This window comes from Oncorhynchus nerka, linkage group LG5, assembly GCF_034236695.1.
Source record: "Oncorhynchus nerka isolate Pitt River linkage group LG5, Oner_Uvic_2.0, whole genome shotgun sequence".
Lineage (NCBI taxonomy): Eukaryota > Metazoa > Chordata > Actinopteri > Salmoniformes > Salmonidae > Oncorhynchus > Oncorhynchus nerka.
In genome coordinates this window covers 66,856,438-66,869,932 of record NC_088400.1, presented here as the reverse complement: position 1 = coordinate 66,869,932, position 13,495 = coordinate 66,856,438, and the positions used below count along the sequence as shown (strand labels likewise).

General features: G+C 42.2%; 1 protein-coding gene across 4 annotated transcripts in view; it reads right to left on the bottom strand.

The window, feature by feature from the left end:
• Positions 1-493: 493 nt before the first annotated feature.
• LOC115129849 (serine/threonine-protein kinase 11-interacting protein-like) overlaps positions 494-13,495 on the bottom strand; it is a 46,336-nt gene continuing 33,334 nt past the window's right edge. For all 4 annotated transcript variants that reach the window (XM_065018984.1, XM_065018986.1, XM_065018983.1 and 1 more), the window contains exons 23-25: positions 9,522-9,606; positions 8,357-8,439; positions 494-4,779 (exon numbers count right to left, since the gene is read on the bottom strand). In XM_065018984.1, coding sequence (XP_064875056.1) covers positions 4,520-4,779; positions 8,357-8,439; positions 9,522-9,606 — 428 coding nt within the window. In that variant the 3' untranslated portion in view covers positions 494-4,519. The remainder of the gene's footprint in view (positions 4,780-8,356; positions 8,440-9,521; positions 9,607-13,495) is intronic.

Sequence of the window (13,495 nt, the reverse complement as noted above, 5' to 3'; positions counted from 1 at the left end):
AACAAGTGTAGACTTTACGGTGAAATGCTTACTTACAAGACCTTAACCAACAGTGTAGACTTTACGGTGAAATGCTAACTTACAAGACCTTAACCAACAGTGTAGACTTTACCATGAAATGCTAACTTACAAGACCTTAACCAACAGTGTAGACTTTACGGTGAAATGCTTACTTACAAGACCTTAACCAACAGTGTAGACTTTACGGTGAAATGCTTACTTACAAGCCCTTAACCAACAGTGTAGACTTTACCGTGAAATGCTTACTTACAAGCCCTTAACCAACAGTGTAGACTTTACCGTGAAATGCTTACTTACAAGCCCTTAACCAACAGTGTAGACTTTACCGTGAAATGCTTACTTACAAGACCTTAACCAACAGTGTAGACTTTACGGTGAAATGCTTACTTACAAGCCCTTAACCAACAGTGTAGACTTTACCGAAATGAAAACCAACAGTGTAGACTTTACTTGCTTACTTGAAGCCCTTAACCAACAGTGTAGACTTTACCGTGAAATGCTTACTTACAAGCCCTTAACCAACAGTGTAGACTTTACGGTGAAATGCTTACTTACAAGCCCTTAACCAACAGTGTAGACTTTACGGTGAAATGCTTACTTACAAGCCCTTAACCAACAGTGTAGACTTTACCGTGAAATGCTTACTTACAAGCCCTTAACCAACAGTGTAGACTTTACCGTGAAATGCTTACTTACAAGCCCTTAACCAACAGTGTAGACTTTACCGTGAAATGCTTACTTACAAGCCCTTAACCAACAGTGTAGACTTTACCGTGAAATGCTTACTTACAAGCCCTTAACCAACAGTGTAGACTTTACCGTGAAATGCTTACTTACAAGCCCTTAACCAACAGTGTAGACTTTACCGTGAAATGCTTACTTACAAGCCCTTAACCAACAGTGTAGTTCAAGAAGAAGAAAATATAACACAATAAGAATAACGAGGCTTTATACAGGGGCACCGGTACCGAGTCAGTGTGGAGGCTTTATACAGGGGCACCGGTACCGAGTCAGTGTGGAGGCTTTATACAGGGGCACCGGTACCGAGTCAGTGTGGAGGCTTTATACAGGGGCACCGGTACCGAGTCAGTGTGGAGGCTTTATACAGGGGCACCGGTACCGAGTCAGTGTGGAGGCTATATACAGGGGCACCGGTACCGAGTCAGTGTGGAGGCTATATACAGGGGCACCGGTACCGAGTCAGTGTGCAGGACTACAGTCTAGTTGAGGTAATCTGTACATGTAGGTGGGGGTGAAGTGACTAATCATAGGTAACAAACAAACAGTGAGTAGCGGCAGTGTACAAGGGAGGGGTCAATGTAAATTGTCCGGTGGCAATTTTTATGAATTGTTCAGCAGTCTAATGGCTTGGGGGTAGAAGCTGTTGAGGAGCCTTTTGGTCAAAGACTTGGTGCTCCGGTACTGCTTGCCGTGCGGTAATAGAGAAAAGTCTCTAACTTCGGTGACTGGAGTCTCTGACAATTTTCTGGGCTTTCCTCTGACACCGCCTATTATATAGGTCCTGGATGGCAGGAAGCTTGGCCCCAGTGATGTTCTGGGCTGTTCGCCATACCCTCTGTAGCGCCTTACGGTCAGATGCCATACCAGGCAGTGATGCAACCGGTCAGGATGCTCTCAATGGTCCAGCTGTAGAACCTTTTGAGGATCTGGGGACCCATGCCAAATCTTTTCAGTCTCCTGAGGGGAAAAAGGTTGTGTCGTGCCCTCTTCACGACTGTCTTGGTATGTTTGGACCATGCTAGTTCATTGGTGATGTGGACACCAAGGAACTTGAAACTCTCGACCCACTCCACTACAGCCCCGTCGATGTTGAGCGAGGCATGTTCGGGCCCGCCTTTTCCTGTAGTCCACAATCAGCTCCTTTGTCTTGCTCATATTGAGAGAGAGGGCCTATAGGCCGTCTCATCGTTGTCGGTGATCAGGCCTACCAGTGTTGTGTCATCAGCAAACATAATGATGGTGTTGGAGTCGTGTTTGGCCACGCAGTCGTGGATGAACAGGGAATACAGGAGGGGACTAAGTACACACCCCTGAGAGGCCCCAGTGTTAAGGATCAGCGTGGCTGACGTGTTGGTTTCCTACTCGTACCACCTGGTGGCGGCCCGTCAGAAAGTCCAGGATCCAGTTGCAGAGGGAGGTGTTTAGTCCAAGAGTCCTTTGCTTAGTAATGAGCTTCATGGGCACTATGGTGTTGAATGCTGAGCTGTAGTCAACGAACAGCACTCACATAGGTGTTCCTTTTGTCCAGGTGAGAAGGGGCGGTGTGGAGTGTGATTGAGATTGCGTCATCTGTGGATCTGTTGGGGCAGTATGTGAATTGGAGTGGGTCTAGGGTGTCCGGGAGGATGCTGTTGATGTGAGCCATGACCAGCCTTTCAAAGCACTTCATGGCTACCGACATGAGTGCCACGGGGCGGTAATCATTTAGGCAGGTTACATTCGCTTCCTTGGGCATAGGGACTATGGTGGTCTGCTTGAAACATGTACACACACACCTATATCATGCGGTTTGGTACACGGCAAAGAATGAGTTTCTGACCATTTCACATTTTTTGGAAGTGATGGAACAATGCTTGAAAGTGTTGATTGTTTGAAATATCTGGGTTTGAGGATAGATTCTGAATGATCTTTTGGACCGCATATAGATTATATTTCAAAAAACAACGAACTATAAGCCTGGGTTACAATACAGAGTTGTTTTACTGTATCCATTAGAAAGACTGTAGTAAACCATCTGCTGCTTCCTATCCTAGACTATAGTGACATCTTTCAATTCACAACCAAGACCTTACTTTGAGAATTCGATGTCATAATCTTTGCAGATTCATTCTTGTATGCTATTATAAGACATCATTGCACAATGTCTGAATCACAAAATGGACTGCCACTCCCAAACAGAAGACAACTGCATTAGAACCCATTTCTTTTTAAATGGATCAACTTAAAAACATGTTTTGTCATGTTGTGTATATTTATTAAAAGGAACACCTAATTGACAAATCATTTACCTATAGAAATCAGGACATTACAATCACACATTGAATTTAAGAAAGGCCTTTTTCAAACGTTAAGATCAAACTGTTTTCTTAACTAATAGAAACATCACCATGTCACGACATTTGTAAATATCTACCGGTACACTACCGGTCAAAAGTTAAAACACCTACTCATCCAAGGGTTTTTCTTTATTTTTACTATTTTCTAAATTGTAGAATAATAGTGAAGACTCAAAACTATGAAATAACACATATGGAATCATGTAGTAACCAAAAAAAAAAGTGTTAAACAAATCTAAATATATTTTACATTTGAGTTTCTTTAAAGTAGCCACCCTTTGCATGAATCAGGCCTTCATGGTCGATTCGCTGCAAAGAAACCACTACTAAAGGACACCAATAATAAGAAACACGAGCAATGGACATTAGCCAAGTGGAAATTTTTCCTTCGGTCTGATGAGCCCAAATGTAAGATTTTTGGTTCCAACCGCCGTGTCTTTGTGAGACGCAGAGTAGGTGAAGGGTTGATCTCAGCATGTGTGGTTCCCACCGTGAAGCATGGAGGAGGTGTGATGGTGCTTTGCATGTGATACTGTTGGTGATTTTAGAATTCAAGGCACATTTAACCAGCATGGCTAGCACAGCGATACGCCATCCCATCTGGTTTGAGCTTAGTGGGACTATCATTTGTTTTTCAACAGGACAATGACCCAACACACCTCCAGGCTGTGTAAGGGCTATTTGACCAAGAAGGAGAGTGATGGAGATCTGCATTAGATGACCTGGCCTCCACAATCACCCAACAACTCAATAGAGATGAGTTGGACCGCAGAGCGAAGGAAAAGCAGCCAACAAGTGCTCAGCATATGTGGGAACTCCTTCAAGACTGTTGGAAAAGCATTCCAGGTGAAGCTGGTTGAGAGAATGCCAAGAGTGTGCAAAGCTGTCATCAAGGCAATGGGTAGTTCCTTTGATGAATCTCAAATCTCAATTATATTTTTATTTCTTTAACATATGTGTTAATCATAGGTGTGAAATACAATGTAGAAAATAGTAAATAAAGAAACCCTTGAATGAGTAGGTGTCCAAACTTTTGACTGGTACTGTACATATTACCTCGACTAACCTGTACCCCTGCAAATTGACATGGTACCGAAACAACCCGTATATAGCCTTGTTATTGTTATTTTATAGTGTTATAGATTTTATTTAGATAATATTTAGTAAATATTTTCTTAACTCTTATTTTTCTTATAACTGCCTTGTTGGTTAAGGGCTTGTAAGTAAGCATTTCACGGTTGGATTTGACAAATAAAATTAGATTTCATTGTTATTAGACAGTAGTTGCCACATTCTTCTTCTTACTAAGTATTGTTCGTTTGTTTGTTGTTTTCATCTGGACACTCTTGAAAACAGGATGGTGCATCTCAAGAGATTTCATCCTGAAAAATGTCTAATAAAACATACAAACGTGTACCCAGCTACAAACGTGTGCCCGTCTCCCTCAGTCTCACCTCATCGTAAAGCTTGATGTCCATTCTGCACGGGTCAGACGACCATAGATGGACAGAGCTGACACAGCTGATTGGCTGGGTCTCCTGAACAGTGACCCGCCCACTGCAGGGTCCCCCGTTCTCATTGGCTGATGGGTGGGGCAAGCTCTTGCTCCATTGGTGGTCTTCGTTGAGCAGGTACAGGGTTTCCCGGGTGGCCAGCACTGTCAGAGGGGTCACACGGTCTTCTGGCAGAGAGAACAAATAGAACATACAGAAAATATGCATTAAACCCAGTTTAAAATGAATCCTCCATCCTTCTGATGTTTAAACCCCCTCCCCCCTGTACAAATGATAACCATATACTTGCATCTAAATAGTTTGGCTTATATTGTATTTATCTAACCGGGCTGACAAGGTACAAATCTGTCGTTCTGCCCCTGAACAGGCAGTTAACCCACTGTTCCTAGGCCGTCATTGAAAATAAGAATTTGTTCTTAACTGACTTGCCTAGTTAAATGAAGGTAAAATAAAAAATAAAAAAAATGGCACGTCTCAAAGTGTTTTACCGTCTGGCTAACAGACACGGGGAGAGCCATATCAGTGGGATGTCGGTACTGTGGTGAGATAAGACAAAGAACTCTCATCTCCCAGGCACTCCCACTGGGAAACAGCTGCCTCTCTCTCCCCCTCTCCATCTCCTCCTCTCGGTGTTGATCTACTCCATTAAACCAAGAAGGAACTGTCCAGCTTTGATCAGTCGACAATCAATCACCAGGGGTATAGGGTGATAAATAAGTCCTGCAACACTGGATCTGACTCAACTTTATTTTTATATTTACCAGGTAGGCCAGTTGAGAACAAGTTCTCATTTACAACTGCGACCTGGCCAAGATAAAGCAAAGCGGTGTGACAAAAACAACACAGAGTAACACATAGAATAAACTAAATGTACAGTCAATAACACAATGGAAAAATCTGTATACAGTGTGTGCAAATTAAATAAGGAGGTAAGGCAATAAATAGGCCAATAGTGGCGAAGTAATGTTTAAACCCAGTTTAAAACCCTTCTATTCCTCTAACCTCCTGGTGTTTAAACCCAGTTTAAAACGAATCCTCCATCCTTCTGATGTTTAAACCCAGTTTAAAACCCTTCTATTCCTCTAACCTCCTGGTGTTTAAACCCAGTTTAAAACCCTTCTATTCCTCTAACCTCCTGGTGTTTAAACCCAGTTTAAAACGAATCCTCCATCCTTCTGATGTTTAAACCCAGTTTAAAACCCTTCTATTCCTCTAACCTCCTGGTGTTTAAACCCAGTTTAAAACGAATCCTCCATCCTTCTGATGTTTAAACCCAGTTTAAAACCCTTCTATTCCTCTAACCTCCTGGTGTTTAAACCCAGTTTAAAACGAATCCTCCATCCTCCTGATGTTTAAACCCAGTTTAAAACCCTTCTATTCCTCTAACCTCCTGATGTTTAAACCCAGTTTAAAACGAATCCTCCATCCTCCTGATGTTTAAACCCAGTTTAAAACGAATCCTCCATCCTCCTGGTGTTTAAACCCAGTTTAAAACGAATCCTCCATCCTCCTGGTGTTTAAACCCAGTTTAAAACGAATCCTCCATCCTCCTGGTGTTTAAACCCAGTTTAAAACGAATCCTCCATCCTCCTGATGTTTAAACCCAGTTTAAAACGAATCCTCCATCCTCCTGATGTTTAAACCCAGTTTAAAACGAATCCTCCATCCTCCTGATGTTTAAACCCAGTTTAAAACGAATCCTCCATCCTCCTGATGTTTAAACCCAGTTTAAAACGAATCCTCCATCCTCCTGATGTTTAAACCCAGTTTAAAACTCATCAGCAGAGGCAGGTCAGTGCATGTTACAATTACAGTAGTTAACATTCTTTTCACCTGCACAGCCCATAGCCTGCAGCCATGCTTGGCTACGGATGCAAAGTCTGCAGCCACAGGCTGGGAGAGACACACAGATACACTCAATTACACAGAGAAACATTAAATATAAACAAAAATATAAACGCAAAATGAAAACAATTTCAACGATTTTACTGAGTTACAGTTCATAGAAGGGAATCAGTCAATTAATATAAATTCATTAGGCCCTAATCTATGGATTTCACATGACTGAGCAGGGGCGCAGCCAAGTGTGGGCCTGGGAGGGCATAGGCCCACCCACTGGGGAGCCAGGCCCGCCCACTGGGGAGCCAGGCCCGCCCACTGGGGGCTTTATTACAGACATAAATACTCCTCAGTTTCATCAGCTGTACGGGTGGCTGGTCTCAGACAATCCCCAGGTGAAGAAGCCAGATGTGGGAGGTCCTGGTGTAGCGTGGTTACACGTGGTCTGCGGTTGTGAGGCCGGTTAGACGTACTGCCAAATTCTCTAAAACGATGTTGGAGGCGGTTTATGGTGCAAAAATTAACATTCAATTCTCCTGCAACAGCTCTGGTGGTCATTCCTGCAGCCAGCATGCCAATTGCACGCTCCCTCAAAACATGAGACATCTGTGGCACATTTTTAGAAGTGGCCTTTAATTGTCCCCAGCACAAGTTGCACATGTGTAATGAGCATGCTACTTCTTAGGACTAGGCGTCCCGTTAGCTGGACAACTTCCGGTGAAACTGGAGGGCGCGCAATTCAAATAAATAAATCCTACAAATTATGGATATTAAACATTTAGGTACATACAAGTGTCTTATATTGGTTGAAAGCTTAAATTCTTGTTAATCTAACTGCACAGTCCAATTTACAGTAGCCATTACAGCGAAAGCATGCCATGGGATTGTTTGAGGACGGCTCCCCACATCAAAATATTTTTCCACCGGCACAGGTTTCATAAATTCACAAACAGCGATTAAAATATTCACTTACTTCTTGAAAATCTTCCTCTGATTTGTCATCCAAAGGGTCCCAGCTATAACATGTAGTGTCGTTTTGTTAGATAAAATCCTTCTTTATATCCCAAAAGGTCTGTTTAGTTGGCGCCATCGATTTGAGTAATCCACTCATTCAACATGCAGAGAAAGGAATCCGAAAATCCCAAAATGCGTTTCTATCAACTCCTCAGACACCCTAAAATATAATCAAACTATAATATTTCTTACGGAAAGAAGTATGTTCTATAGGAAACCGATTTTAGCAGGTGCGACTCGTCTTCATGGCGCCCGCAAACACAAATTTCCAAGACCGTGTCCCTGTACTAAAACTGATATTTCTTATTCGATTTGGAAGTTACAAGCCTGAAACCTTGAACATAGACTGCTGACACCATGTGGAAGCCATAGGAATTGCATCCTGGGAGCTAGAACTGAGTATGCCCTTATACTTGCCATTGTAAGAGCATAGTCTATCAAAAAAACAAAATTCTGGTTGGTTTTTCTTTGTATTTTCTCCTACCATATATATTATGTTATATTCTCCTACATTATTTTAACATTTCTACAAACTTCAAAGTATTTTCTTTCCAATGGTACCAATTATATACATATCCTGGCTTCAGGGCCTGAGCAACAGGCAGTTTACTTTGGGCATGTCATTCAGGCGGAAAATGAGAAAATCAGGTCGATTGATTATCTTGGCAAATGATAAATGCTCACCAACACAGATGTAAATAAATTTGTGCACAAAATGAGAGAAATAAGATTTCTGTGCATATGGAAAATGTCTGGGTTCTTTTTTTTCATCTCATGAAACCAACACTTTACATGTTGTGTTAATATTTTTGTTCAGTATATATATATATATATGTGTGTGTGTGTGTGTGTGTGTGTGTGTGTATATACACACACACACACCTAATGTACCTTGATGTAGAAAGGACAGAAGGTAGAAGAACTGTAGCTGGCCATCCTCCACATCAGTCTGCATGTCTTCACACACTAGGGGCCTGGGGAGACAGAGGAAAGGCTTAGATAAGAGACAACCAGGTTAATATTCACAATGTCACATTGTACATCAGGCACATACACCACATCAGACTCTGAATCTAAGTGCTTTTGAGACAGGGCAGATCTCAAAAGTGTGGAGACATGTCTATTTTTCCTGATTCATATCTGTATCACAGACACAAAGAAGACTTTGGTCTATGGTTTCAAAATGGCCTCCTGGGTGAGTTTGTTTTCGAAAGTGAGCAGACAGAGGTAACACCAATTCTGTGTAGTATTTTGTGGTTTCTAAGTCTCTTGTTGACTTTAAAGTGACCATGTGTTAATAGTTATTCCAACTATACCCACAATAGTGTGATTATAAAAGCTACACAGAAATGGTAGGCATGATAAACAATTAAACAGTCCTGAGTCATCCTACGGTCCTGTTCAAACAGTGAGTCTGTTCCCTGAGTAGCTGTGGTTTTTAGCTACACAAAAAAAGGGCAGTATAATAACTAACTGAGCCATTAATTATCTCAGTGAATGTACAGCGTGTTCCATAATTACCACAGAAACAAGGGAAGGGTGTATGGTAAATCCATATACTAAAAATGGTTTCCTTTCCCATCTGCTAGTCCTCACTTTCCAGCCCTTTCAGGTGAGCAAGGATACAAGAAAATCATAGGGGAGGAAGCCACTTCACAGTATTGGGATAAACCCTCTAAGGACCAAGATCATAGGGGAGGAAGCCACTTCACGGTATTGGGATGAAGCCCCTAAGGACATGGCCCTGCAGGATCAGCTCTCTAGTTAAAAGGTAATGCATCGTTAGCGCTTTCTTAGCATCTTGAGGCCAACACATGTAAGACATTAGTATGTGGTTTAGCCACTAATTTAGAGCCCAATTTTGACAATGTGGAGGTTTAGTAACACCAGACAGAAGTTACCACAGCCTTGTCAGTGTCATCGTGGGGGTAAGAGACAGATGGGCCTATGGCTTGGCTCAATACCATCGAGTGGAGATGGTGAGGATATGACAACATATCCAGGACACATGCAAGTCATTCAGGGCAATTATAACATAAATCTGGGCAGTTCGTACCAGAGATGATGCTGTGGGTTGAGCCTGGTGGTGGAGATAGACTTAAGCTTGCTGTCTGACTTGGTAGCCAACTCACGCACCACTCCTGAGGGAGAGAGAGAGTGGAGCAAGGGGAAAAAGAATAGGAAATACGAATTAAGTTTAGTGATGAGTCCCTATCAATGGTTCTCTCAACTCGATTTAAAGTGATACTTTGAGATTTTAGTAATGAAGTCAGATGATCTCGTGGATACTATTTTTATGTCTCTGCGTGCAGTTTGAAGGAAGTTGCTAACTAGCGTTAGCACAATGACTGGAAGTAGCATGCTAGCAGATATCCATAGACTTCCAGTCATTGCGCTAACGTTACTTAGCATATGCTCTTGAAACTAACTTCCTTCATACTGGACACAGAGACATACAAATGGTATAGACAAGTTCATCTGACTCTGGAGAAGTTGCAAAAAATCCAAAGTATCCCTTTAAATAGAGTTAATTCATGTTTTATGGTTTTTCCATGCAGTGTATTGGAACATCAGCACAATTAATTTCAATGAACTGGGACGATAAATATGTTGATTGATTGATTAAAAGTAAAATCAGAGCTTACACAGACAGAACACCTCACTTCGAACTCTACACTGTATGTAACCGTATGTAACCTACTGGAAATCACACAGGACACAGGCTGGGTTTACACCTGCAGTCCAATTCTGATGTTTTTTTCCACTAATTGGTATTTTGACCAATCGGATCAGCTCTGAAAATGATCTGCTGTGATTGGTCAAAAGAACAATTGTGCAGCTGTCTTCATCGACCTGACCAAGGCTTTCGACTCTGTCAATCACCGTATTCTTATCGGCAGACTCAAAAGCCTTGGTTTCTCTAATGACTGCCTCGCCTGGTTCACTAACTACTTCTCAGATAGAGTTCAGTGTGTCAAATATGATGGCCTGTTGTCCGGACCTCTGGCAGTCTCTATGGGGGTGCCACAGGGTTCAACTCTGGAGCCAACTCTTTTCTCTGTATACATCAATGATGTCGCTCTTGCTGCGTGTGATTATTTGATCCACCTCTACGCAGACGACACCATTCTGAATACTTCTGGCCCTTCTTTGGACCCTCCAGACGAGCTCCAACGCCATACAACACTCCTTCCGTGGCCTCCAACTCCTCTTAAATACTAGTAAAACTAAATGCATGCCCCTCAACCAATCGCTGCCCACACCCGCCTGCCCAATTAGCATCACTACTCTGACTTAGAATATGTGGACAACTACAAATACCTAGGTGTCTGGTTAGACTGTAAACTCTACTTCCAGACTCGCATTAAGCATCTCCAATCCAAAGTTAAATTTATTTTTATTTTACCTTTATTTTACTAGGCAAGTCAGTTAAGAACAAATTCTTATTTTCAATGACGGCCTAGGAACAGTGGGTTAACTGCCTGTTCAGGGGCAAAACGACAGATTTGTACCTTGTCAGCTCGGGGATTTGAACTTGCAACCTTCCGGTTACTAGTCCAACGCTCTAACCACTAGGCTACCCTGCCGCCCCAATCACAAATCTAGAATTGGCTTCCTATTTCGCAACAAAGCATCCTTCACTCATGCTGCCAAACATACCTTCGTAAAACTGACTATCCTACCGATCCTTGACTTCGGCGATGTCATTTACAAAAGTAGCCTCCAACACTCTACTCAGCAAACTGGATGCAGTCTATCACAGTGCCATCTGTTGTCACCAATGCCCCATATACTACCCTCCACTGCAACCTGTATGCTCTCGTTGGCTAGTCCTCGTTACATATTTGTCGACAAACCCAATGGCTCCTGGTCATCTATAAGTCTTTGCTAGGTAAAGCTCTGCCTTATCTCAGCTCACTGGTAGCACATGCTCCAGCAGGTATATTTCACTGGTCATCCCCAAAGCCAACACCTACTTTGGCTACCTTTCCTTCCAGTTCTCTGCTACCAATGACTGGAGCAAATTGCAATAATCACTAAAGTTGGAGATATATCTCCGTCACTAATTTTAAGTGTCAACTGTCAGAGCAGCTTACCGATCTCTGCAGCTGTACACAGTCCATCTGTAAATAGCCCATCCAACCACCTACCTACCTCATCCCCATATTTGTTTTTGTTTTTCTGCTCTTTTCCACACCAGTATATCTACTTGCACATCCTCATCTGCACATATATCACTCCAGTGTAAATTGCTAAATTGTAATTACTTTTCCACTATGGCCTATTTATTGCCTTACCACCTTACTTCATTTGCACACACTGTATAGATTTTTCTATTGTGTAATTGACTGTACGTTTGTTTATCCCATGTGTAACTCTGCGTTGTTTTTGTCACACTACTTTGCTTTGTCATGGCCAGGTCGCAGTTGTAAATGAGAACTTGTTCTCAACTGGCCTACCTGTTTAAATAAAGGTTAAATATAAATAAATAAATACAATTTAAATGAAAGAGATCAGAATTGGGCTGCCTGTGTAAACACAGCCAGAGAGTAAGAGAGTCACACCCAAGCAGATCGGATGAGGACTAGGGAGAATTCGGGTTGCAAAGGGAGGATATCTTACTGGAAACTTGTAAAGAATGTTGGTATCTTTCAAGGATTTTATGTACTATCACAATACATCTAGTGGTCCTTTTGGGTACTTCAGATTTGACAGTTGTCTAATCATCACTGGCCCTCTGTGTGGCCTTGTCACATGTAAAATATATGAACTAATTTAATAAGATGATTTTCACAAAAATAATTGAATGACAAAGCTGAAAATATGATCTTAAATGTAACCATAAACTTAGTGAATACCATTGTTTAATATGAGGATTTCAGCATGAAATATATTTTACAGTGGGGCAAAAAAGTACTTAGTCAGCCACCAATTGTGCAAGTTCTCCCACTTAAAAAGATGAGAGGCCTGTATTTTTCATCATAGGTACACTTCAACTATGACAGAGAAAATGAGAAAAAATTTATGAATTTATTTGCAAATTATGGTGGAAAATAAGTATTTGGTCACCTACAAACAAGCAAGATTTCTGGCTCTCACAGACGTGTAACTTCTTCTTTAAGAGGCTCCTCTGTCCTCCACTCGTTACCTGTATTAATGGCACCTGTTTGAACTTGTTATCAGTATAAAAGACACCTGTTCACAACCTCAAACAGTCACACTCCAAACTCCACTATGGCCAAGACCAAAGAGCTGTCAAAGGACACCAGAAACAAAATTCTACACCTGCACCAGGCTGGGAAGACTGAATCTGCAATAGGTAAGCAGCTTGGTTTGAAGAAATCAACTGTGGGAGCAATTATTAGGAAATGGAAGACATAAAAGACCACTGATAATCTCCCTCGATCTGGGGCTCCACGCAAGATCTCACCCCGTGGGGTCAAAATGATCACAAGAACGGTGAGCAAAAATCCCAGAACCACACGGGGGGACCTAATGAATGACCTACAGAGAGCTGGGACCAAAGTAACACAGCCTACCATCAGTAACACACTACGCCGCCAGGAACTCAAATCCTGCAGTGCCAGACGTGTCCCCCTGCTTAAGCCAGTACATGTCCAGGCCCATCTGAAGTTTGCTAGAGAGCATTTGGATGATCCAGAAGAAGATTGGGAGAATGTCATATGGTCAGATGAAACCAAAATAGAACTTTTTGGTAAAAACTCAATTCGTCGTGTTTGGAGGACAAAGAATGCTGAGTTGCATCCAAAGAACACCATACCTACTGTGAAGCATGGGGGTGGAAACATCATGCTTTGGGGCTGTTTTTAAAGGAAAGAATGAATGGGGCCATGTATCGTGAGATTTTGAGTGAAAACCTCCTTCCATCAGCAAGGGCATTGAAGATGAAACGTGGCTGGGTCATTCAGCATGACAATGATCCCAAACACACCGCCCGGGCAACGAAGGAGTAGCTTCGTAAGAAGCATTTCAAGGTCCTAGAGTGGCCTAGCCAGTCTCCAGATCTCA